A 22,492-nucleotide genomic window follows, 5' to 3' on the forward strand; every position below is an offset into this window, starting at 1 on the left:
TTATTATTAGTTTTATTCTAAATAGCCCGTGTTTGCTGTTTTGTTTGTTATTAAAATATAGCCTAACAATAATTAGGCTTAACATGAACACAACATGCGCTCTATGAAAGGGGCGCGGAGCAGTGTCACTACCTGCGGGAGGAGAATATTTGGGTTCAGGAACACGGTGTCCAAACCACACAGCAGGTCACTAAAGGGTTACACACCAGCGCCCCACAGTGACCTCCATCAGACAAATACTCCAAAATTTTAGCAATTACAGAATACATGCGCACATGCAGCAAGAATACACAGGCTGGCCCAGAGTGGATCAGATGTGAAAAGGAGCAGATTAACCCACGTGTTCAATAGCTTTTTTGCGATTTATTAGTAAATGAAAATGCTGTTACTAAAGTTAGCATTAGTAACAAACTGCAAGGGTTGTGTTTGGCATCACAAGATAGGTCTAATTAATTGGTTGTAAGATACGTTATGATGCCCTCTACTGGCCGCTTGGTGCTTTTCACAGAGTCAAAACTTTGAAGTACTCTGAAGGTTGTCTTAAGGTTTATCCCAGTATATGTTGAGTTGTACACACTATGCCCCAGTGCAGTGTACAAACTATCCCCCAGTGTAGTGTTTCTCTTCACTATCAATTTGTCTAAGCACAAGAACAAATGGCAGCAGACAGACAATCTTATAAATGCGCCACACATACGATTTGAGAATATTAATGTCAACAGAAAGGGTCTCGTTTCTTACCATTATCCTCCAACGAAGGGAATGAAAAGGGATATTCAGCCAGACACTTCAGCAGATCAGACGCATCACTCCTATCTCCAAAAAGGATTTGACTTGCAGTTGCCATGATGTTAAAATGTCCTTGATGCTCGACTTTAGAAGAAATGAGCACTCTACTGCAGACTTTCAAGACTTTGAACTAACTTTTGCAGCAGGTCTTTCCCCTTGTATCACGAGACCCATGTGTCCCTACAACTTGCATTGTAATGAGCACCGATAACCACGCCCATATAACAGGCTACAGCGTGAGCAGCCAAAGACAAACCTGTCACTTACTACACCAGACCAATCAGCCCCAAGTGGGCGGGATCCAGAGAAGAGAATCAAAACAACTCCGCTGTAGAACAGGGTGGCACATTTCACTCCACGTACTACGGCACGTGTATACAATGCAAACCTGCTACATAGCGCCATCTTGTGACATAAGTGGTAAGAAAAGTTAAGAAAAGTAAATGGCTCAAGGATTACTTGATCAATTAAAATGGAACCAAAGGACTTAATGACATTGTTTTTATTGGTTTGGGAACATTAAACTCAAAATCGTTATGAGGTCATTTTTATGCAAAAACTGAAGCCTTTAAAAACATGGAATACAAAACTGGGAAAGGCATTAGTGATTCTTATGAATAATGTCTGTCAATACCACAACCTGTAGAACTGCTGCCTCTGAATTTGTTAAGTGTGTAACAAAGCTGATATAACTGAGTATATGAAGCCATTATAAATGTTTTGTGCATTTATGACTTTGTGCCAACAAAAATATGATTAAGTGTATCTCAAAGATATATGTGTGTTGATTTTAGGGAAATACAAAATCCACTGCATCCTGTGAGTGTCGCAGGCCTTAGCACAATTGTAAGGTGTCAGTATTTGGTATAGATGATTACATCCAAGAAAGTAGCCAGTAATATCAATCGTGCAGAAGAAAGTTATACTTTCCAAAGTCAGACTCATCAGGCATTATGAGCATATCCTCCCTGGCTCTGGCTAGTTTACGTCGGAGGAAATCTCTTCTCTCAATCCACTCCTGCAACTCGTCTGGACTATGGGCATAGTCGCAGCTCATGCCATCAGGACAGTTATCATCCAGCCTGGAAAATATATGCAGGTATATACAGGTATAAAAAGCCTCAAGTTGGCACCGTTTGATTTGACTCCATATAAGAGTCTCACCTGGGGCAGAGATTAAAGCATTTTGCTGGGAATCTGTAATTCCATGTCAGGGCTTTCTCTTCTTCATCACAACTGAACACACGATCTTTGTGCTTTTCACTGGAGATATGCTTCTGCCACTGTTTTTCACTGTTGCTATGTCTACCACAAAGTCTGCAGTGAAAGCCATCCTAAACAAAAAATACAAAGAACATTTTAATGTACAGTATGTAGGAACTTTATTACAAAAACATTTATCCCATCTTCTAAAAGTTGTATATGCTTACATTTTATTTTTTACAAATAATTATCCAATCAGAAAGCAGACCTAGCTGTTCACATTCGGTTTCCAGATTCAAAAGCCAAGTTAAAATAACTCTTAAAAGACTGTAATTAGTGCTAAAGCAGCCTCCCGAGGTAGTTAAAGCCTGTATAAGAATGAGGCATGGCGTGTCCTTCCATCTATCCATATTGTGTAAAATTGTGTCCTTGATATGCATGTCAAGATTTAAAAAGTAAGATGTAGCCCAATTCTGCACATTTGTATTATGTCTGTGAGCAGCTTTCTGAATATAGATATTGTACAAACCATTGGCTCAGCACAGTCTGTTGGCATCACGATGCATTTCTCTTCAGACGAAGGCTGGGTTACAACAGGTTCTTCATTTTGGTGGTTCAAAGTGCTTAAATTTAGCCACATGTCATATACTTGTTGCATATCCACTACTGCAAATGCCACAAATGTGTTCAATGCGATAGTATTCCAATATTTCCAAACATATTAACAACATTAATGTTTTTGCACATTTACTCACATTTATTATTCTTCATATAAGTCCACATATCCTTCTCTTCTTGACTGTGGGCAAATGTGCAGTTCCCCACGTTACATTTTCCTCTGTCCAATATTCGATGACATATCTACAGTAGAGCATAGCCAATACAGATTTCAGACCAAAAATAGCCAACAAAGACAAATAAAGTTAATGCTGAATGAATAATGCAATGGGAAATGCTTACATCATAATGCAATGGGAAATGCTTGCAATGTGGCAGTGTTCGAACCATAACCCATTTACTTCTATCTCTCTCCAAGGATTTCACCAGCAATATTCTCTTGTCTTTAGTCCACCTGTAGTGAGCCACCAAAGCATACATATATTTGTAGTGAGTAACAGACTAGACTAAATGATTTTCCAAATGACCATGTTCATCGGCATACATTGGTGATGTAAATTCTACTCACATATGTTTAGCTTTAGCTGAGCAATACTTGAGTGACTTGTCTGGGTCACTTGTGACTCCATCACGCCAGCAGTGACCACAGACAAACCTCATCCTCATGTTGAGAGAGTCCTTAGGTCTTCCTCCTTTTGGTTTTCCTGGACCCAAAGACTGCAGCAACAATAGCAAGATGTCATGGCAAAGGAAGAAAAAAGTAGACAATACAATGCTCTTAAAGTGACGTACTTTGTTGCTCTGTTGATTGCTTGTATTTTTGTTTAGTTTTTCATAGTAATCAGTGGATACTTTAACTATCTCCTCTGGTTTGGTTCCTGTACAAATAATATAATATGTAACATTAGTGCCTTCAATCTAGGCCTGTGAAATATGTCATCCTTTGGACAAAGTGATAGAGGACCAGTCTCTCTCTGTAGTTTCCATGTTTTGAGTTCGACATCGGAGTGAGCAAACATGCACTCATCACCCAATAGACACCCATATCTGATACAATGGCGACATAAATCCAAATGGCAGTTCAGGTGTAGAGGGCGGACCTTTCTGTACCTCACTGTGATGTTCCTCATCATAAATGCCAAGCATCTATCACATAAAGCAAGGAAATGTATAAACACACAGAAAACAGGCTTACTTATTGGCTTACTACGGTAAATGTAAACAGGCTTACTTATTGGCATCAAACAGATGTCGAACACTTGTGTTAGAGCAGACAGTGTCATCATCTCTGCTGCGTTTACTTATTATAGTAGGTTTACAGTCAAAGCATGCCTACATACATATGACAGAAACCAAAACATTATATTTGTATAAGCAGTATCACTTGTATCCTGTAAGTTAAGATATGAAATTTAAAGCCCATTGAAATTACAAGATCCAGTGCTTTTTAAAGCAATTCTGAGAAAAAACAAAACAAAAAACAAAACTGAAAATAAACTTGCCAATTTGTATTTACAGACGTAAGTACTAGGCCTACACTCATATATTATGAAGTGCAATGTAATGTATAAAATACCTAAAAGTTATGTACGTACCCCACATAGAAAGATAAACATGCCCTTGTTTTCCTGAAGAATCTGTATGATGCCACTGACAGGCTCTTGCTTCATAGCTGGCTTTTGGGACAGCAGGTTACGGTTGAACCTCCCCTTCCTCTCCTCGGTCCAAACATCAATCTCAGTCTGGTTAAAGGCGAATGTGCAGTTCTCTCCATATTTACATAAACCGAGTTCTCCAGATTTCAGTAATTCTGGACACATAATCAGAATCAAAAATTACTGTACATATACACCAAATAAAAAGTACCCATAGCAAAAGTTGTCACAACCATAATCAATTTGGTACTCTTCTTACCTTTGCAAAGTACAAATGGCCCAGTAAAAGATGTCCACGCAGGCATGGGCCGAACTCTGGTCCAGGGTAAAATACTGTCCTTTTCTCGGCATAGTAAAATGTCTTTCTCACAGCTGTGCACAAGGTCAGGCTTGTGAACAAATGTATAAATCCCCCTTCCTAATGATGAAGGAGAATCATAGATATAATTAAATCTAACCAAACCAGTAATAGGTAAAACACTAACTCAAAACAACAAATGCAGGTGGTCAACTATGCTAACATCTGAAATCAATTATTCAACAAATAAATTGATCATTACAACATATGTACCTGTTCGAGGGTAACATGTTGAGCATGCCAGCATAAACTCGTGGGTCAAGGTCAAGGGCTTTGGCCCTCTGGCTGGTGAATGCTTATTTCTTTCTTTAATTGAAGTTTTCAGAGGTGCAGGGCGGAGAGAACATTCATCTATGGTTACACAAATAAATCATTATTTTCAGTTACATGATTCAAATTTGTAACCATTGCCAAGGTCAAAAAACAATATAATTAATGGTTTTTTTTGGCTCCAAACTCACTCTTTATTTGACTATTTATTCCTAAATGTGCTGTGGTATTCATCTGTTGTGCTGTTTTCATTTGATTATGATTTTTCAATGTCTGGGACAAAGTCTCTAAAGCCTGAATAAGTGGTTCTCAAATGAATTTGCAAAAGCAGCATATGTTAGATGTTTTTCTGCAACAAGAGATTTGTATTTCAGCAACTGAGCATCGTCTTTAAATTACCATTTAACTGGAAATCTGAGAGTGCGTCCAAACCAGCTCCCACCTCTGCTGCCATATTCTCTGTAGAGGAAAACGTGTCGAGAGCATCGAGAGCATCAAGGGAATCAAGGGAATCAAGGGCATTTAACCCCTTTTCACCACTGAAACCAGTTGCAGCATGCTTATGAGGCATATCCAAAGCTTCCTTAATATATTTTTGTATTTCATTATTTGATATAGAAGCCTCTTCTGCAGTAGTGGTCTCTGAAGGCAGTAGGTCGTCTAATGAGTCAAGATCATTCAGGGAGTTTTGTGTCGTAGTCAGTACAGCATTTGAAGCTGCTGTCCCATATAAAATTAAATGCGGTTGGTCTAAATTGTGTGAAGTTGAAACGTCATCAAGAGCATCCAGTGTGGAAACCATGCTTCCGCTGGCAGCAAAGGAGTCCAGGCAGTTGAGCTGGCTGCCAGCTGAGCTGAAGAAGGCCGGGGGCAGCTGTGGTGTCGGGGCAGGGAGGACAGGAGGGACAGCGTGTTTGGAGGGGGTCTCCACACCGGGGATTGAGAAGGCTTGGAGATGGGTCTATAAAATATTAAGTGTAAAGTAAGAACAGCGAAATGGTGAGCTTTCACAACGAGGCCTGGCTCAGCAAAATTTTGTAAATACGGTACATATCTAGCTAGCCTAACAAACAGAAGATATCCATGCACTTATTTAAATTTAATTATTAAATGCAACGGCAACTGTGCTAATTTTACATCACGCTAAAACCCAAGAATACACCCAATAGTGGAGTTTACAATTTCTGATATGTTTTTTTTCTCAAACAACCTAATATTCCTTACTGTGCATTAAAAGAAAAGTCACCTCAGTTGGTGTCGGCTCATTAGGGAGGGTGTCTAGTAAACTGTCCAAGTCATCTCCCATCACGTCAGAGTCATCGAGCATTTCTGGCACAGAGGAGACAGCCATCTGAGAAGCGCCCTGAGCTGTCAGCAGAGTAGGGTCTTGGCTAGAGAAGTTTTCTGACAATATGGTAAGACAATTATATACATTAATTCTATGGTACATTTAGAGCCTTAATACACTGATTTCTGTGTAATCAGATACAAATTGACAATTTGATTTATTCATACCTTGAGTAATTGTGGGCAGAGGACAAGAACCATTTCCTGTATAATTCGTGCACATCTAAAAAAAAAAAAAAAAAAAGTCTTTGTAATCTACTATCTTTGTTTTTAACTTAACTGCAAAATCATCTGTTCATCTACTCCCACTGTGAGCAACAGATTACAGAGGACAGCATTAGCTCCACCAATTTATTTTAATATCACTGTATGAACTGCCTGGATTATATAGTCCACTGACCAGCATGCCAGTATGCAATATAGACAGAAAGGTATGTCTTGAATATCTTGTGTATTCATATCTCAATATACAATGTAGCTACACATCTTTTTTTTAACGCATAAAATATTTTCCCAAGACTAGGCTGGATAGAGGCAGCTAATTTTAGCAGGTTGCAGGTACGTATTTAACATTATGCAATTATTTAAAAGATAAGTGTTAATCTGGACTGGTTTTCAGAATATCTCGGGGTTTGAAATGTATAATAGTCATTTTCTGTAGCTTTTCTCTTTTCTGTGTCGCTAATTGTTTAAACATTGAGTACACAGAATATTAACTCCTCACCTTTACACTGACAAAGGGCTTACGTATCTTGAGTCCCAACTGAATGGCCAACTCTTGTGCAAGCTCATTCACTTGATTGTCCTGAATACATAAACATTAAAAGATGAAGGATCTGTGTATAGAAGTTAGACTAATACAAAACTACAAGAGAAGAGAAATTAACATCTGAAGAGAAATTAACATTTAAAATGCGTTTTTATTATCTTTACATGGTCTACAAACATGGATGATCATGTTGATTCAATTAAGCTTTGGCTTTGAGGTAGCTTACAGTAACTATGCATATATAGGTCAGTGGGAAAGTGTAAATCTGAGTGGGACAACAATCACATTATTAAAGACGTTGTAAAATATTAAAATTACTGAATGCCAGTTTCCTTACCATGTGACTGATGAGCAGACAGTCAGTGGTGCAACTATAGGCCTCCTTGTACTTCTTCAGCTCTTTCAGGCAGAGGGCCTTTCTGAACAGAGCACGGCGGCTTTCTTTACACACCAAGAGAGCTTTATCACAGTCCTCTACACCTCGCCCATATTCACCCTGGGTATCAGGAATAAGATTGTGCTTTAACAACTTTAAAACATAAATATGACAATTACATTTGGAGGTCTCACAAGACAGCCAATTCAGTGATTCAAATGCAATCAAAGCAAATTGTGTAGTGCTATTGTTTAGCACGTTGTACTAATGCAGACATCAAGTTGCACTTTTATATGATCATTATGACTGGTTGAATACATGTCTCAGTGGTTGGATAACAGGACAACAGCAGGTAATTATTATAGTAAGAATCTGCTATTTTAGTAATTTTCAGTACAAAATAATTTTTCTTTCTCTAGTACATCCATGTGGTCTTATACTAGTTCTGATGAATCAAGACCATTATAAAACTATTCAGGAAAGATCCAATTCTGTTTGTATGTGTTTTTTATTTTATTATAATTTTTTTTATTTGAGATATGAGTATCGTGACTACAGAATAATACTTATCAATTGATCTCTTTCAATTAATGCCATCCATGTTCTTTTTGGGGAGGGGTGTGATTAAAGATTCTAATACATTACTGGCACAATACCCTGTGTACATGTGACTCAGTCAAAACATCAAACGTGCACTAGACACAGCCCCTTCCGTGTAAATGTGTGATTAACTTTAGCCTTGGTTAAACTGATTGCAACTGTGTAGCAATGTAGAAAGATAATCTATGTCTTGAAGAACAGTTTTATTAAGGTTAATCACTCACCATACTATAATATGCAGCAGCACGGTTCACATATAGGCTCTCCAGTAGTACTTCTGGGATGCAGATATCTTCTGAGGAGGCATACTGAGCAACATTGAGACCTTCACTGAACTCCTTCACAGCCTCTTCCCATGCTCTGTCTTTGAACAGTGCATTCCCTTCCTCCAAGAGGTTGCAGACTAAGCCAGTTAAAAAATCCTAAGAGAGAAAGAGACAAATGAATGATATTACTTTTGCTTTGACAAGCCAAGAAGGTTGTACTGGTTTATGATTGCAGCATACACATTTGTCTCGAATATATATTTTATTAAGTGCAATAATATCATAATGTCATAGTCACTAGTAACATCTTGTTGTTGTGGTCATAAGACAAAAACAAACTACAATATTATAAACAGACAAATCAACTGGGTTTAGAATTCAATGTGTTGCCTTTTGGGGTATACTAACTCTAATGAATCAAGGTTGTAGACATTTCTAAGAACAGCTGGTACCTGATAGCCTTGAGGGTCAGGATAAGCCAGAGAGGACCTAGGAAAAAATACAATATGAGACAAATGACAACTTTCAAAAGAGGAGCGACAAAAAAAAAAAAAAAGAAAGAAAAAAAAAGCGCACTGTATAAATTGTAGGGCCTTGTTGATTTCCCCTTTACGCTTGAGCCTGCCAGGGTCCATTCTGCTCCTCTGAGGGTAAAGGCATGCATGACAAAACGTGAGACTGTAAATGCAACTTTTAAGATTCAACACTTGACAAACACAATACTTTAGAAAATCCAACAAAATAAAAAATACATCTTGGCATGCTTTTCTCGCAGCTATGCTATAACGCCAAAACTTTAGACACACCTACCTACCAATCAGCAGAGTCAGTTGATTCATGAAAACACAATTCAGTGCAAGAAAGTGAAAATATACCACATGGTCATTGTTATAATCACCAAATTAAGGTGTTTTTTTTACTGTCGTGTCTCGACGGCCCCGCTTAAGTTTCGTTTCACAGAAGTTCATGCACCAGCTCAGCTAGTCACTGGTGTTTTTGTTCCCAAAGTACTGCCTCACAGGCTCGCTCCTCTGCGCATACACTGTATCCTCGTGCCATCATTCTTCGGCTAGTAAAGTTAAGTTAGAAAAATTTTTATCAAATCCAGGTATTTACGTGATTCATTCAGTGTAACATTATTCACCGATTTTTTTTTCAACAGTTCACATTTCGCGTTTGCCCATTTGTAGTTTTTTTGGACTACAAATCCCTTGCCTCCTTAGTTTGTGTTCCTTGAGACGTTCTCTACTGTGTTTGGTTTTGAACGGGCGGGAGTGTCACGCGTGTGTTTCGCTAAGTTGCTGTGTTGAGGTAATTATACTTGGCATATTATTGTATCGTAGTTGCTTCACTGCGAATGCTTCAGATAGAAACAGATGAGCGTATTTGTGTGAATTAAATTTGCTAGTTTATGGGCTAACGCTGTGGTCGAGTTTAGCCTAGCGGACAGGCCTAGAGTCCAGTCCATTCACGCTCTCTTGTGTGTGCTCTGACTTGCGAGCAACCAAACCTAAACAAAAAGGCTTAACATACCCAGTGATGTGTCATTAATAGTCCATACCTTGGTTTATTCCACACAACTGATGAAACCCAACACTCACATTTCTAGCAGCTGCAACCAGGCAACTTGTTGGATAGCTGTGTTAGCATCGTGCGGCGGTAACTGGGCCACCGGGTGGTGCTGCAGCAGTCGTGATCGTGAGACAGCTTTATATGGACTAAACATCATAACTTTATAGCACACGATTATTATTGGTTTAGTTGTCCTTATATAATGGGCGTCACTAATCAATTATATGCATGGCAAAGTACTGTATTGGGTGATGTTGTCTGACACCTGAAAAAAGTCTATGCACCTGACTCAGATGTAATAGCTACTTACAGTACAGACAAAAATTGTGGTTATTTTACAATGACCATTTTTGTCTTTGATATAAATTTAGAGGTGCACTGCGTAACCATTCTTCTCTTCATGTTGATGTTTATGCATTACCTGGATTGTTGCACAGTATGGCATTATGAAATTCATTTTATTATGGGTGTTTTTATGCTGAAAAATACATTAATAAACATTAGGCCTATTCTTACTTTGAGCTGGTTTACCTGTTAGTGTCATATTTCCTAAATTAATTTATTCTCATGTCATAATGTAGTAATTATTATCATTTAAACATTTTACATAATATGATATTGCCATCATTACCGCCATGTTCAACATTTTGTCTGAAAATATGATTTAGTATTATAAACCTTTTGTAGTGTCACTTGATGTATAGATAAGTGGCACCCAAATGTTTTTATATCAAGAAATCTCCTTTTTATACTCCAAAGTTACATACTATCTTTAATACATGTCATATGACTGAGAGTTACTAGATGCTCAAAGGCACTCTAACCTCAGTATATGGAAAGCCTATGCCTTCTTCTTCTGTGGAGTTTAACAGCAACTCATCCTATGCCTTATGTGAAAGCTCAGAACCTCCAGAATTCATATAAAATCATCTTCAATATTCTATAGAATATATTTACTGATATTATTTCCTGTTTAACCCTAATTTCAATCACAAATGCGTCAGATGTGTGCTGTTACAATCATCAGAGCAAACAAAATAAAGATTTGTTTTTTGCCTTTTATTTAATGTTATTCTATTTTTTATGATGTAACAACACTTTCCAGTGATAGGAGGTTGGCATGTTATTGTTTTATTTTGCTTTTGAGAAAACTGCATGCCAATGGTGAAACCCAAAATTAAGTACACATCCAGCTTCCAATAATTTCTATGCCACTTTTTCCTCAGTGCTACCATGGCAACAGACATTGTGGCGCAGCTCGCCGAGTCTCTGGCCAAGACTGGAGTTGAGGAAGGCGAGCTGAGCTATAAAGGCCAGGGTCGGAAGTTGGATGATGCAAAGTCAGGTACGGCATGAATCTATAGCTTTACAAAACCTGGTTATGTTGCTCACTTTGAGATGGACATAACTCTTGTGCAGTGGAAGAGATTGTGAAAGAGATCCAGGACTTTGAGGGGTTACAGGCCCTGCGCCTAGAGGGCAACACTGTCGGGGTGGAGGCAGCACAGGCAATTGCTAAAGCTCTGGAAACAAAAAGCACATTTAAGGTTTGTTGAAGGTTCAAGACATGTTTTTAATGTATGTGTAAATAATAGTTCAACTTCAAATAATCACCGAATTTATCTTCATTTAGCAATGTTACTGGAGTGATATGTTTACTGGCCGCCTCCGTTCTGAGATTCCACCTGCTTTGGTAAAAAGCCTAAGTTCATTACATTAAATTTTTAACTTTTTTTAAACTATTGCCACTTATTTTATTGTCATGTTTCCTTTTTACAGAATTCTCTGGGCGATGCTTTGATGTTGGCAGGAGCCAGGCTGACTGTTCTAGACCTTAGTGACAATGCCTTTGGACCTGACGGAGTGAAAGGAATTGAAAAATTGCTAAAGAGCAGTGCCTGTCACACTTTGCAGGAGCTACGATTAAATAATTGTGGAATGGGCATTGGCGGCGGAAAAGTAAAATATTTTTAAAAAATAGACACTAAATGTATGTATGTATTTATCTACTGAGAATGTGCTTCTTGGTGGTGGTATTATAGATCTTGGCTGCTTCATTGACTCAATGCCACAAAAGCTCCACTGCCGAAGGCTGCCCACTCAGCTTGAAGGTCTTTGTCGCAGGTCGCAACCGGCTAGAGAATGATGGTGCAATTGCCCTTGCTCAAGCTTTTCAGGTTTTGGCCTTTAACATCAGTTTTTGTGAATTGCCTTTCCCAACATATTAATACTTTTAAATAGTTTAATGAACTTCACTAAAAATCATGTCTTGTTCAGCTAATGGGAAGTTTGGAGGAAATTCACATGCCTCAGAATGGCATTAACCATCCCGGTGTAACAGCCTTGGCTAAAGCTGTGCAGCACAATCCCAATCTACGTATCCTCAATCTTAATGACAACACCTTCACTGACAAAGGAGGAATTGCCATGGCACAGGTAAATGGTTTAAAATGGTCTTTTAACACATTGTGAAAGTGTGTGTATCCTTATGTCAACATACAACTTATGTATGAATGTCTTTCATAGGCTCTCAAACATCTAAGCAGCATTCAGGTGATAAACTTTGGGGATTGTCTGGTGCGTCCGGCAGGAGCTATTGCAATTGCAGAAACTGTTTCAGAGGGACTTCCTATTCTCAAGGTTAGGAATGATGCTGCTAAACTGTCTTCTTGTCTATAAACAAAAGCTTAAAAAGAGTAGCAGATGTACAAAACATTGTCCTAATAATAGTTTTCTGTATAAATTATTTTCCTCTGTACTCAGTATGAAGACAATGTGAATATGTTAATAAGCAGTAATTATAGTTGCTTCAATATGCTTAATGGTTTCATATTTGTAACAGTTTGTTTTTCTGGATTAATGAACAGGAGCTCAATCTATCCTTCTGTGAAATCACTGAAGAGGCGGCTCTCAGAGTCACACAAGCAGTCAAACACAAAAACACGCTGGAGAAACTTGACCTCAATGGTAGATGCATGTCAGATCTTAATTCACATCACATCTTTTCTACAGTTATTATTTTTCCTTTACAATTCTGATTTTGTTTGTCTGGTTTCAAGGAAACTGCCTTGGAGAAGATGGTTGTAAAGCTGTGCAGGATGCCATGGAAGAAATGAACATGGGCCAGCTTTTAGGATCACTGAGGTATGCAAGCTGCCTATTCACTATTCACATACTACTACCCCTTCAAATCCATTCTAGTCCTTTTTTGTTCTTTATAGGTTAAATATTTGAAAACAAAAACAGGATTTTAAAAGTCTGTGTTTAACAAAATCCATCACATCAGTTTCAGAGATTTTTATTAGTCACAGTACAAAATAATGTACATCTAACCCTGTGTTAACCACTAGGTGTTTTGGGAGTATTGAATGTAGAATCTCATTTGTGTAAAAAAAAATCACCATGGACTGAATGCAGCATTTCACTGTAGTAAGGAGAGGAGAATAGAACATTTGTGTCTGACTTTTTTCAAAGAGTTGCAAGGAGACTCTGAGCTATTGGCAGGGATGGGGTGTAAGTGGAAATAATTCCCCAAGCATCAAATGCAGGATAATACATGGTTACTCAGACATGAATTATTCAAATACAGTTTTGAGTAAACTAATAATGAGGGAAAATCTTTATGGTTGAAATCCTATAAAAGTAGATTTTTCATATTTTCATGAAGTGATGATGAAGGTGAGCCGGAAGATGATGAAGATGAAGATGACGAAGAGGAGGATGACGAAGAGGACGAAGATGATGTGGATGAGGAGGAAATTGAAGAAGAAGAGGAGGAGGATGATGGTGAGGAGGAAGAGGAGGAGGAGGAGGAGGAAGAAGAGAAGGTTAGCTAAAAGCCAAGATCTCTTGCTTTACTATATGTAGTGGGTAATAAAATACTGATGTTTATTCTTGTCTACCCTAGTTTTCCACACCCAGCTCCGCACCAAAGCCTCCAGATGTCGCCTCCTTCCTCAGCTTTCCTTCCCCTGACAAACTGCTCAAACTTGGAGACAGAAGGGCCTATCTGATCGAACAGCGGGTAAACAAGGAAACGGCTAACTGTTAATATAGTGGTAATTGCATGAAATAAACATAATTCTATTTGACTGTGTGTGTATAGGTGGATGTGACAGATCCTATGAAAACCGCAGAAGCCTTCCTAAAGATCTCTTCTGTTTACAAGGATGACAACAAAGAAGTGAAGGATGCTGTTTTGGATAGTATTGGTGAGACATTTGGAATTAGTCCTGGTTTAAAAGAAATACAATAATTGATTTTTGAAGTCTGCTGATAGTAAACTGAATGGTCTTCTGCTTACAGATGCTATTCTAAAGAAAGCTTATTCCACCCCTTCATTCCAGGGATTCAGCTTTGTATCATCTCTGTTAATACTACTTGGACTGATCAAGGTATCAGCCTTATCTAATTTCACACAAAGATTTATAATATCAGGTATTTTCGCCTTTTTTCACTTGCGCTTTTGAACCCAACATCCCTTCTTTCTGTTTCCTCAAGAGCGAGGACAAAGTGAAACCTGTTCTAGTGGTTCCAGGACACCTTCAGGCCTTAGAACATGTTGTTCAACAAGATTATTTCCCAAAAGAAAATGTGGCGGTCCTTGAGGCCTTCATGTCCCGGTAAGGACGTGAATCAACAGAAAGCTCCCAGGTATAACATTATCTTTGCTGTGTCTCCTGTTTCACTTATTGGTATAGCTAGTATTGGTACTGAATCTTTTCTGAAAGGGGACACCATCTTTGCACCTGGGATAGTGAATAATAATTTCAACTCTTGTTCCATAGGATTTCTTACTTATACTGTTTATAGAACTGATGTTGCAGCCAATTAATCAAACCTCAGCTATATAATATGCATAACTTGGGATACTGTACACTAAATAACCAAATGTATTTCTGTTGGTTAATTTTAGAAACAACAAAGCACTTGACTCATGTGGAAATGCAAGAATCCTCCTTCAGTCAACTCTGCACAGTTTGAAGTCCCAGAGCTGAGAACACCAGAGGTCATCGATTCACACAAATGGACTTTGATGGACTGCAATAGTGAGCATTTGTTTGAAAAAGAAACACATCTTACCCCAGGCTCTCCACTACACTTGAATGGACTTATTATGGACTTATGGATCATTAATTTATGTACTACTCTCCTACTAATCTGTAGTGAGATGCAGCCACTATTTTCAACCCTGGACACATTCGGCTGCGTTTACAGTAAATTGCTATATTTGCCTATTACTTTTAAAGTTTATTATACACAACCGAGTTCTGTATATTAAATAAATAGGGCATTTCATGATATTATAAAAGTAGGAGCCAAATGGTTTGCAAAATAATAAGAAATTATCTTGTTTATAATAAAATGATTTCAGTTTCAACATTGACTTAATATTTATATCTTATCTGTTTTGTTATTTTGATTTTATAAACTGTCACAGGGATTCTGCACTAAATCAAAATGCATTAAAGTGCATTTGACAGACTAATACGTTTTTCTAATTATTACTTGTTTTATTGGGATAGTATCTGAAGTATCTGAGTCAAAAAATTGTAAAATACAAGAAGTTGAAAAGGGAATTTAGATGTTATTAAATGAGTTTAATTCCATTGTAAAGGCAGGGACAATTTATGCACAAAGAATGCATTTTTCTGACAGTTTAAACATTGATTTAACAAAATAAAGGTGTTTTCATTTATTTTTATTTGTCATATTACTGCTGTGTTTTTTTTTTTTTTTTACAAAACTAGAAAAGACTAGGCTAAATTTAATTATATTATGTAAAGAACTTTGTAGTCCAACCTGTCATGCACAGGGAAATAAATGTGCAAAAGAATATCAATAATTTCACAACACATTGCATAGTAGTAAAAAAAGATATTTGTATTTTTAATAACGGATGCCCCAATCCAAAGCACCAGAAAATGTAAAGCTGAGGTGCTAATTTGCAGTGAAGGGCGGCAGAGTCGGGGGTCACTAGAGAAGAATGTATCACAGCCTTGTTTGTAGGCTATAGGACTTCAGCATTGGTGGAGGCATTTGGGGAGAAAGGTAGAAGAGAGAACTGGAACTGGATTTTTTACCTATAATTAATGTGACAGAGCTCATAAGGTAAGGCAGCTTCTCTGTTATTGTTGTCTTTTGTTTAATCATACTTGCTTATCAGAAAAAAATAATAGTTCTGTACATTCACCTATAAAAAGGCGCTTCTTTTTTGGCACAGATGAACTTCTTTGTTGCTATGGTCATACTTTCGTCATTAACACTGGTCAAAGCTGGAAAATGTCCCAGAATGTGCAGCTGTGACAATACTAAACTCACTGTTACCTGTGCAGGCAAGAATTTAACAGAAGTTCCTCCAACTGTAGATGAGGTTATTCTTTAAACATGCATACTAGTATTTTAAAATCTTTGTACGAAAAATTTATATATGTCTTTTTTTTACTGAAACAGATAACAGTGAAGTTAGACTTGAGGAACAACAACATGAAGAGCCTTCCTAAAGGGAGTTTTGTACAAACACCATACCTGACCCATTTAAACCTTCAAAGCTGTAACATTGAAAAGGTCAAGGAGGGCGCTTTTAGGAGCCTGTCTCGTTTGGTCTCCTTAAACCTGGCCTACAACAAAATTGACATCTTATATCAGGTAATGGTTTATGCTACCACTGTAGATTCTTGTATACTGTATTTCTGTTTTCATGATCATTTATACCCCTCAGGAGTCCTTTGATGGGCTTTCATCCTTAAAGGAGCTGAATCTACATCATAATCGCATAGAGGAGATCCAACCTGGTGCCTTCACTCAGCTTGGCATTCTCAATATGCTGGCACTTACTCACAATCAACTGGTTTACATACCCAATATGGCTTTTCAGGTCTTTGTTGTTTAATTGTCAAATAATATGCTGCTATATACATAGTACTATGATATGTCCTTATTCATTCAGGGTCTCCACAATATAAAGTGGCTGCGTCTTAGCCACAACTCTCTGAACAACTTGGCACCTGAAGCTTTTGCTGGTCTGTTCACGCTCACCCGCCTAAGTTTGGACTACAATGAGCTGCAGTTTTCCCAACTCAGACCATGACTAGGTAGTCTCCTATAATAGGGAAAATTTCAGCTTACCTGATCATTTCTAATGATCTTTATGTCCTCTTCTTCACAGGCTTCCTGAGGTCACTCGTCTGGACATGAACCACAACCCTATGATCTACCTTGGAGAGGAGGCTGTCTCTATGGCCAAGCTCACACACCTCTATCTGGCCCACATGTCTCTGCAGGACCTCTCAGACCAGGCGCTGTCCAAGGCCCCACGTGTGTCCCATTTGGATGTTAGTTACAATCAGCTTCGTTACCTGGAACCACTGTTGGGACCTAAGGAGCTGGTCAGCCTCAACCTCACAGGTTTGTCTATATCCTCATTTTGTGAATTTTTTTTTTTTTTAAATGCACTATATGACTTGTTGTGGAGTTTCTGCCACCTGATTGACTCCATGCATTTTCAGTGCTTTTTTGAGCATACACACCCATAATTAAATAATTGCCAGATATATGTATTGCCCTACAGTAGAACTTTCTAGGTATTTTCTTAGCTCATGTGTTTTATATATTTTAAAGGTAACCCTGTGTTCTGTAACTGCTTCTTGCGACCATTGAGGCAGTGGGCACAGAAGAATGCTGTGAAGCTCTTAGGATCATGCACAGGGCCGGATCACCTCACGGATGAACCTCTGCAGAAAATGACAGTTTTAGATCTACGCTGTCGTAGAGGGGAGACACTCAAAGAGGAGAATGAGAAAGATGTCACACCTAGTCCCCAATCATCAAAAGCACCTCAGAAAAAAGTCCAGTGTCCTGACAACTGTGACTGCAATGTAAGAATTTTCACTTCATGCAAATAAAATAACATAGCTTTGGCTAATGACGTGCAAGTGGAAAAATGACAGTGATGCACTACTTTCACACATCCAAAAGGTCTGAGTTTAATTTTAAAACCATGTGGGCCTTGGGTCAAATATACATTTTGCACAATATCTAATCATACATGTCATCATCAATATCAAACCTATTTTATACACACTATATTTCTTTATTTGAATACCACACAAATCTAACTAGTGAGTAAGCCTTTCACAGTTGCTAATGGGCATAACAGTTAATGTCAAGCCGTACATATGATGCAGTTAATATTAATATTGACAATCAAAATATATTTGTATAGATCATTGCATATTCATCTATCTTTGTATGTTATGCATACAGTACGTTGCACTCCCATGGCCGTCAAATATTCCCAGTTGTATTGTGTAATTGTGTTATTCCACACTTGTTCAGTATATTTTATATATATATATTAATCACATATCGTTTTATAATGTTTTAATATAATTTTATGTTACTATCTTATTATTTAATAAACAAAGCAGTCTGATTTTTGCCATTGAAAATTTACATTTAAATGCATAGTTTATAGAGCTTTAGCACCATTTCTTAATATAATATGTCATTTTATTCTTGAGGTTGACGGTCAGCATGCTACCTGTGAGGGGAGAGGTCACACTAAAGTCCCCAAAGGTTTCCCTGCTACTACACAGTTACTTGATCTTCGCAACAACCACTTCCACTACCTCCCTATCAACAGCTTCAAAGCAGCCAGCAATGTAATTTCTCTTCATCTTGAACTCTGCAAGATCCATGAGATTGAAGGTGGTGCCTTCAGTGGAATGAAAAAACTGCTGTATCTCTATCTGTCTGACAATGATCTCACATCACTGGACCCCGAGGCATTTAAAGGGGCCCCAGAGCTAACATACCTCCACCTGGACGGGAACAGGCTGCTCCAGTTTCCTGGAACAGGTAATATGTAATACAGTACTGGATGATAGCCACCCTATTATTATTGTTCTTTAACCTACTCATCTTGAGCACTGCAATTATGCACGTACAAATTGAATGCCCTAATCTGAGAATTTTCTTTGCTTGCAGCTTTTGCGCATGTGCCACATTTGTTTGTCCTCCATTTAGAACGTAATGCCATCTCAAAACTTGAACGCTCTGGCTTATTGTCATCTGCTGCTCCAAATCTCAGAGAACTTTATTTGACCAATAACACCATAACAGCTGTGGCTAAAGATGCTCTTGACTCAGAACGACTTGCTATCCTGCACATTGACATGAACCAGCTGAAGGAGGTACCCACCCAAGGTCTGTCAAAGGCAAGTCAGCTTGAGGAGCTCAATCTATCCCATAACTTCATCAAGTGGGTTGGACCAAACTCATTTCAGACAGTATCCCGAACTCTCAAGAAGCTTAAAATGGATGAGGCAAGCATTGAGAAGGTAAAAGCAATTTTAGAAATAATAAGCTGTATTCATGTGGTGTTATAACAGTGAATGAAATGGATTGTGTAATTTGCCTGATTTTTACTGTAAGGTTTCAATAGCAAATTGTAATGGAACAATTGTATTGCAACTTGAGCACACTCACACAGAAAGAAAATTCACATATTTGCTGTAGCACCTCACTGTATGACTTAAATCACTGCTGTTTTCCAATTATTCAAAACTACAGGAAAATAATTTGGGTAACCTTTTCCTTTCTTTCTTTGTTCAGATGTCTACTGATGCTCTGACAGGTCTAGGCCCAGGCCTAAGGACTCTAACTTTGAGAGGAAACCCAATAGAGGTGCTTCCTGACTTGAGTCCCCTCACTGGTCTTGAGCTTATAGATCTAAATGACATCCCTCTTCTCTGTGACTGTGCTCAGCATACTTTGTACAGGTCTGTCCATATAATCAGTAATTTTTGTATTATTGCTTGCATTTGACCCTTTGGATCGTTCTAGGTGGCTTGGGAGTGTGAACTTGGCGGTCACTGCCACATGTGCCAGTCCCCCAGAGCAGAAAGGTCATAAAATCAGAGAAGTCCTTCTGTTTAAGTCCTGCCCAGAATTAAGCGAGTCTGCTTCAGCTCCGAAATCCAAGACTGTGTCACCCAAACCTTTAAAGACAAAGAAAGGCAAAACCAGATCACAAAAAGGAGCAACAAAGACGTTTTCTGCAGCAAAATCTAAAGTTAAACAGAAGAAAAACTTGAAGAAGGCAATGTAATGTTTCTGTGGTAATAATTTAAATAACTTTGTGTGTAGTGACTATAACATAGGGTGACCAGATTTTCAAAAATCTAATTGGGACACACCCGGGTTGGAATGGCTGGTATAAATAAAATTGTGAAAAGAGCTTGTAACATTGTAGATTCTCTTGTCAATCTGAGGGACTTCTGTCGCTGCATTTTTTTGCTTTATGGTCATTCGCCAACACGGTTTTCTGTATTTTGGCAATACAAACTTCTCTTTACTGTTGGCGGGGGCCAGATTAGTCAAAAATTGTGATAGTCCTGTTTTAATCCTGTTTTAGACCTGATGGAGTCCTGTATAATCTTAGTTTAGTCCTGGTGTTAGTTTCAAAAATAGGGACGCCTGAGACATTTCTTAAATAAAACTGGGATAAACCACTGGTCTTGGATAAATCTGCTGGGACAGGGGATACAGGACTCAAAATAGAAACTGTCCCAATAGGTACAGTTGTAAAATGAGTATAAAATGAGATGTCAGGATGCAAGGGTTCATGGGGTTCCATGGTGTAATGGTTAGCACTCTGGACTCTGAATCCAGCGATCCGAGTTCAAATCTCGGTGGAACCTAAGATAGCTTTTTTTTTTTTTTTTTTTTAGTTAAATATTTTAATTTGATTTTACAGTTGTTTAAAGTTAGAGAGATTTTTTTTTAAAATTCGAACAAGAGATTAACGTTCACTTTTGTCCATCTTAATTCTGGATTCTAGTTCCGGGTTACTTTACGTCACTCAGTCTTGGTTCAAGATGGCAGCAGCAATGGATGTTGATACTCCAAGCGGGACTAACAGCGGGTCCAGTAAGAAACGATTTGAGGTCAAAAAGGTATAAATGAGTGTGTTTTGTTTTTTTGATAGGGGTTTGTTTTGTAGCTCAAGTACTTCACTTTAAATTTGACGGTAGAATACGTGGTAATATACGCACTTGTACCGGCTGTAAGCAGACGGCTCATTAGCACACGGTGCTGTGGCTAGCACGGTGTAGCATGAATGCGCACTTCATGAATATTTGTGGAGTAATGTGTATTCCGGATTGTTCTCGTTTAACATTAGTATTCTTATCATACGATATAATGTGGAATATAAAGTGTCATGAAGGAAAAAGATGGCGCATTGGCTAATATGGTGATCTGCTGGGCGTTAAACACTGAAACCTGGGATAAATGAAACCCGGAGTATAGTTAAACCTTCAAGAGCATCTTGAATGCACTCCTAAAGCAAAACACCTTGAGTATCATCAGAAGACGTGCAAGCGCCACCTGCGGTAAACTTATCGGAGAAACACTGGCACATAAAGGACACCTGTGACCCAATTAATAAATGATTGTCATGGTAACAATAACTCCCATTCAGTCGCACTGTGACGGTAAAATGCTGCTCAAACTAATGACGTGTTTGCATATTCTCCCTGTGTATGGGTGGGTTTCTTCCGGGTATTCCGATTTTCCCCATAAGACCAAAATAAGCACAGTGTGTAAAAGCCTCCAGCTGAGATGTTCCTCCTGACCAAGCCCAGCTTAACATCGTGGAGAAGGGTTCCTTGGCGTTTAACGGCAGTAGCTCATTGCTTATGACAGCTGGTCTCCAAGACTAGCTGAAGGATGGGACAAATGCAATTACCTCAAAAGGATCAATAAAATATACCTTACCTTTTAAATACCTAATTTGACTTGTTTGTTTTTGTTTACCAATATATGTATATTAAAATAACATTTCAAGCCCCACTTTTACATGACTTTGCATTTCAATGATAAATTTCTTGCATTGTTCAACGGAACAGTATAACTAGTGTTGTTTTTACTGATATTTCTGATGTCAAAAGTTGCTCTCAGATGGCTAACACATGTCTTGTCTTGGTTGTCTTACCAGTGGAACGCAGTAGCGCTGTGGGCCTGGGACATCGTGGTGGATAATTGTGCAATCTGCAGGAACCACATTATGGACCTCTGTAAGTTAGTTTACTTATATTGCATTTGTATGTGGATAACTGTTGTATATTGTCTTTATTCAGGTATAGAGTGTCAAGCTAATCAGGCATCTGCAACATCTGAGGAGTGCACTGTTGCTTGGGGTGTTTGCAATGTAAGTGGCAAGAGGGACATGTCATACATCTGCAAACCACAATTATTCATCATGAGGGTAGAAGAGATATCTGATATTTCTTTTTGTTTTTACAGCATGCCTTCCACTTCCATTGCATTTCTCGCTGGTTGAAAACCAGACAAGTTTGCCCTTTAGACAACAGAGAGTGGGAATTTCAGAAGTATGTGCTATTTTTACTTCCCTTTTTCTGACGCTAAAAAGAAAGCTACATGTTTTTTCTCTTGTTTTCACAGATATGGACACTAGCTCCCTGCTTCTACATCTGTTTCCCTATCAGTCATTAAATGCTTGTCTTGCTCCTATTTGTAACCTTAGGTATTGTAAACAACCCGTTTATTTTTCACCTGTTTTAAGTTGTGTAATAAAATGTTACAAGACACATAACATCGTTCACTAACTTGACATTCAAGCAATATTTCACACGTTTCTGATGG

General features: G+C 38.3%; 3 protein-coding genes and 1 non-coding gene across 5 annotated transcripts; 3 read left to right on the forward strand and 1 right to left on the reverse strand.

Annotated features, from left to right (window-relative positions):
- Positions 1-1,276: 1,276 nt before the first annotated feature.
- On the reverse strand, positions 1,277-9,295 carry LOC110162366 (zinc finger CCCH domain-containing protein 7B-like). Of its 2 annotated transcripts, none has more exons than XM_020927250.2 (21): positions 9,066-9,295; positions 8,828-8,895; positions 8,704-8,740; positions 8,210-8,407; positions 7,347-7,505; positions 6,965-7,045; positions 6,409-6,463; positions 6,140-6,297; positions 5,293-5,854; positions 4,837-4,974; positions 4,525-4,683; positions 4,206-4,420; positions 3,842-3,942; positions 3,575-3,756; positions 3,403-3,488; positions 3,179-3,327; positions 2,953-3,064; positions 2,748-2,853; positions 2,522-2,658; positions 1,954-2,123; positions 1,277-1,871 (listed from the first exon to the last, which is right to left on the reverse strand). In XM_020927250.2, exons 2-21 carry the CDS (start codon positions 8,884-8,886, stop codon positions 1,691-1,693), a joined length of 3,045 nt encoding a protein of 1,014 aa, XP_020782909.1. In that variant the 5' UTR covers positions 8,887-8,895; positions 9,066-9,295; the 3' UTR covers positions 1,277-1,690. The 2 variants fall into 2 exon arrangements, with proteins under 2 accessions (XP_020782909.1, XP_020782908.1); XM_020927249.2 differs by having other exon boundaries at positions 9,062-9,295.
- A 124-nt stretch (positions 9,296-9,419) lies between these two features.
- On the forward strand, positions 9,420-15,311 carry rangap1a (RAN GTPase activating protein 1a). The gene is made up of 16 exons (XM_020927224.2): positions 9,420-9,562; positions 11,050-11,168; positions 11,243-11,370; positions 11,457-11,516; positions 11,603-11,782; positions 11,866-12,000; positions 12,101-12,259; positions 12,350-12,463; positions 12,691-12,790; positions 12,883-12,967; positions 13,491-13,650; positions 13,731-13,847; positions 13,929-14,034; positions 14,129-14,217; positions 14,324-14,445; positions 14,739-15,311. The coding sequence occupies exons 2-16, from the start codon at positions 11,057-11,059 to the stop codon at positions 14,818-14,820; spliced, it is 1,749 nt and encodes a 582-aa protein (XP_020782883.1). The 5' UTR covers positions 9,420-9,562; positions 11,050-11,056; the 3' UTR covers positions 14,821-15,311.
- A 735-nt stretch (positions 15,312-16,046) lies between these two features.
- Positions 16,047-22,442, forward strand: LOC110162280 (chondroadherin-like protein). Its single transcript, XM_020927148.2, is given in 16 exon segments — positions 16,047-16,196; positions 16,277-16,471; positions 16,545-16,700; positions 16,773-16,890; positions 16,893-16,917; positions 16,992-17,230; positions 17,444-17,700; positions 18,346-18,682; positions 18,812-19,164; positions 19,439-19,605; positions 19,670-19,930; positions 20,667-20,781; positions 21,825-21,903; positions 21,967-22,037; positions 22,133-22,218; positions 22,292-22,442. Coding segments are annotated over 16 exon segments (2,622 nt in total). The 3' UTR covers positions 22,305-22,442.
- trnaq-cug (transfer RNA glutamine (anticodon CUG)) lies at positions 20,455-20,526 on the forward strand. The gene has a single exon. It is a non-coding gene; the product is annotated as a tRNA-Gln (tRNA).
- Positions 22,443-22,492: the final 50 nt, after the last annotated feature.

This window comes from Boleophthalmus pectinirostris, unplaced genomic scaffold, assembly GCF_026225935.1.
Source record: "Boleophthalmus pectinirostris isolate CB_2022bp ecotype Guang Dong unplaced genomic scaffold, ASM2622593v1 HiC_scaffold_17, whole genome shotgun sequence".
NCBI lineage: Eukaryota > Metazoa > Chordata > Actinopteri > Gobiiformes > Gobiidae > Boleophthalmus > Boleophthalmus pectinirostris.

Coding starts and splice junctions, on each gene's coding strand:
- LOC110162366 (XM_020927250.2), bottom strand. CDS start 8,886: ATGGACCCTGGCAGGCTCAAGCGTAAAGGGGAAATCAACAAGGCCCTA. Junction 4,975..5,292: donor CTCAGATTTCCAGTTAAATG/GTAATTTAAAGA, acceptor GTGTAACCATAG/ATGAATGTTCTCTCCGCCCT. Junction 3,943..4,205: donor TGTTTATCTTTCTATGTGGG/GTACGTACATAA, acceptor ATATGTATGTAG/GCATGCTTTGACTGTAAACC.
- rangap1a (XM_020927224.2), top strand. CDS start 11,057: ATGGCAACAGACATTGTGGCGCAGCTCGCCGAGTCTCTGGCCAAGACT. Junction 12,968..13,490: donor CAGCTTTTAGGATCACTGAG/GTATGCAAGCTG, acceptor ATTTTCATGAAG/TGATGATGAAGGTGAGCCGG. Junction 14,218..14,323: donor TACTACTTGGACTGATCAAG/GTATCAGCCTTA, acceptor TGTTTCCTCAAG/AGCGAGGACAAAGTGAAACC.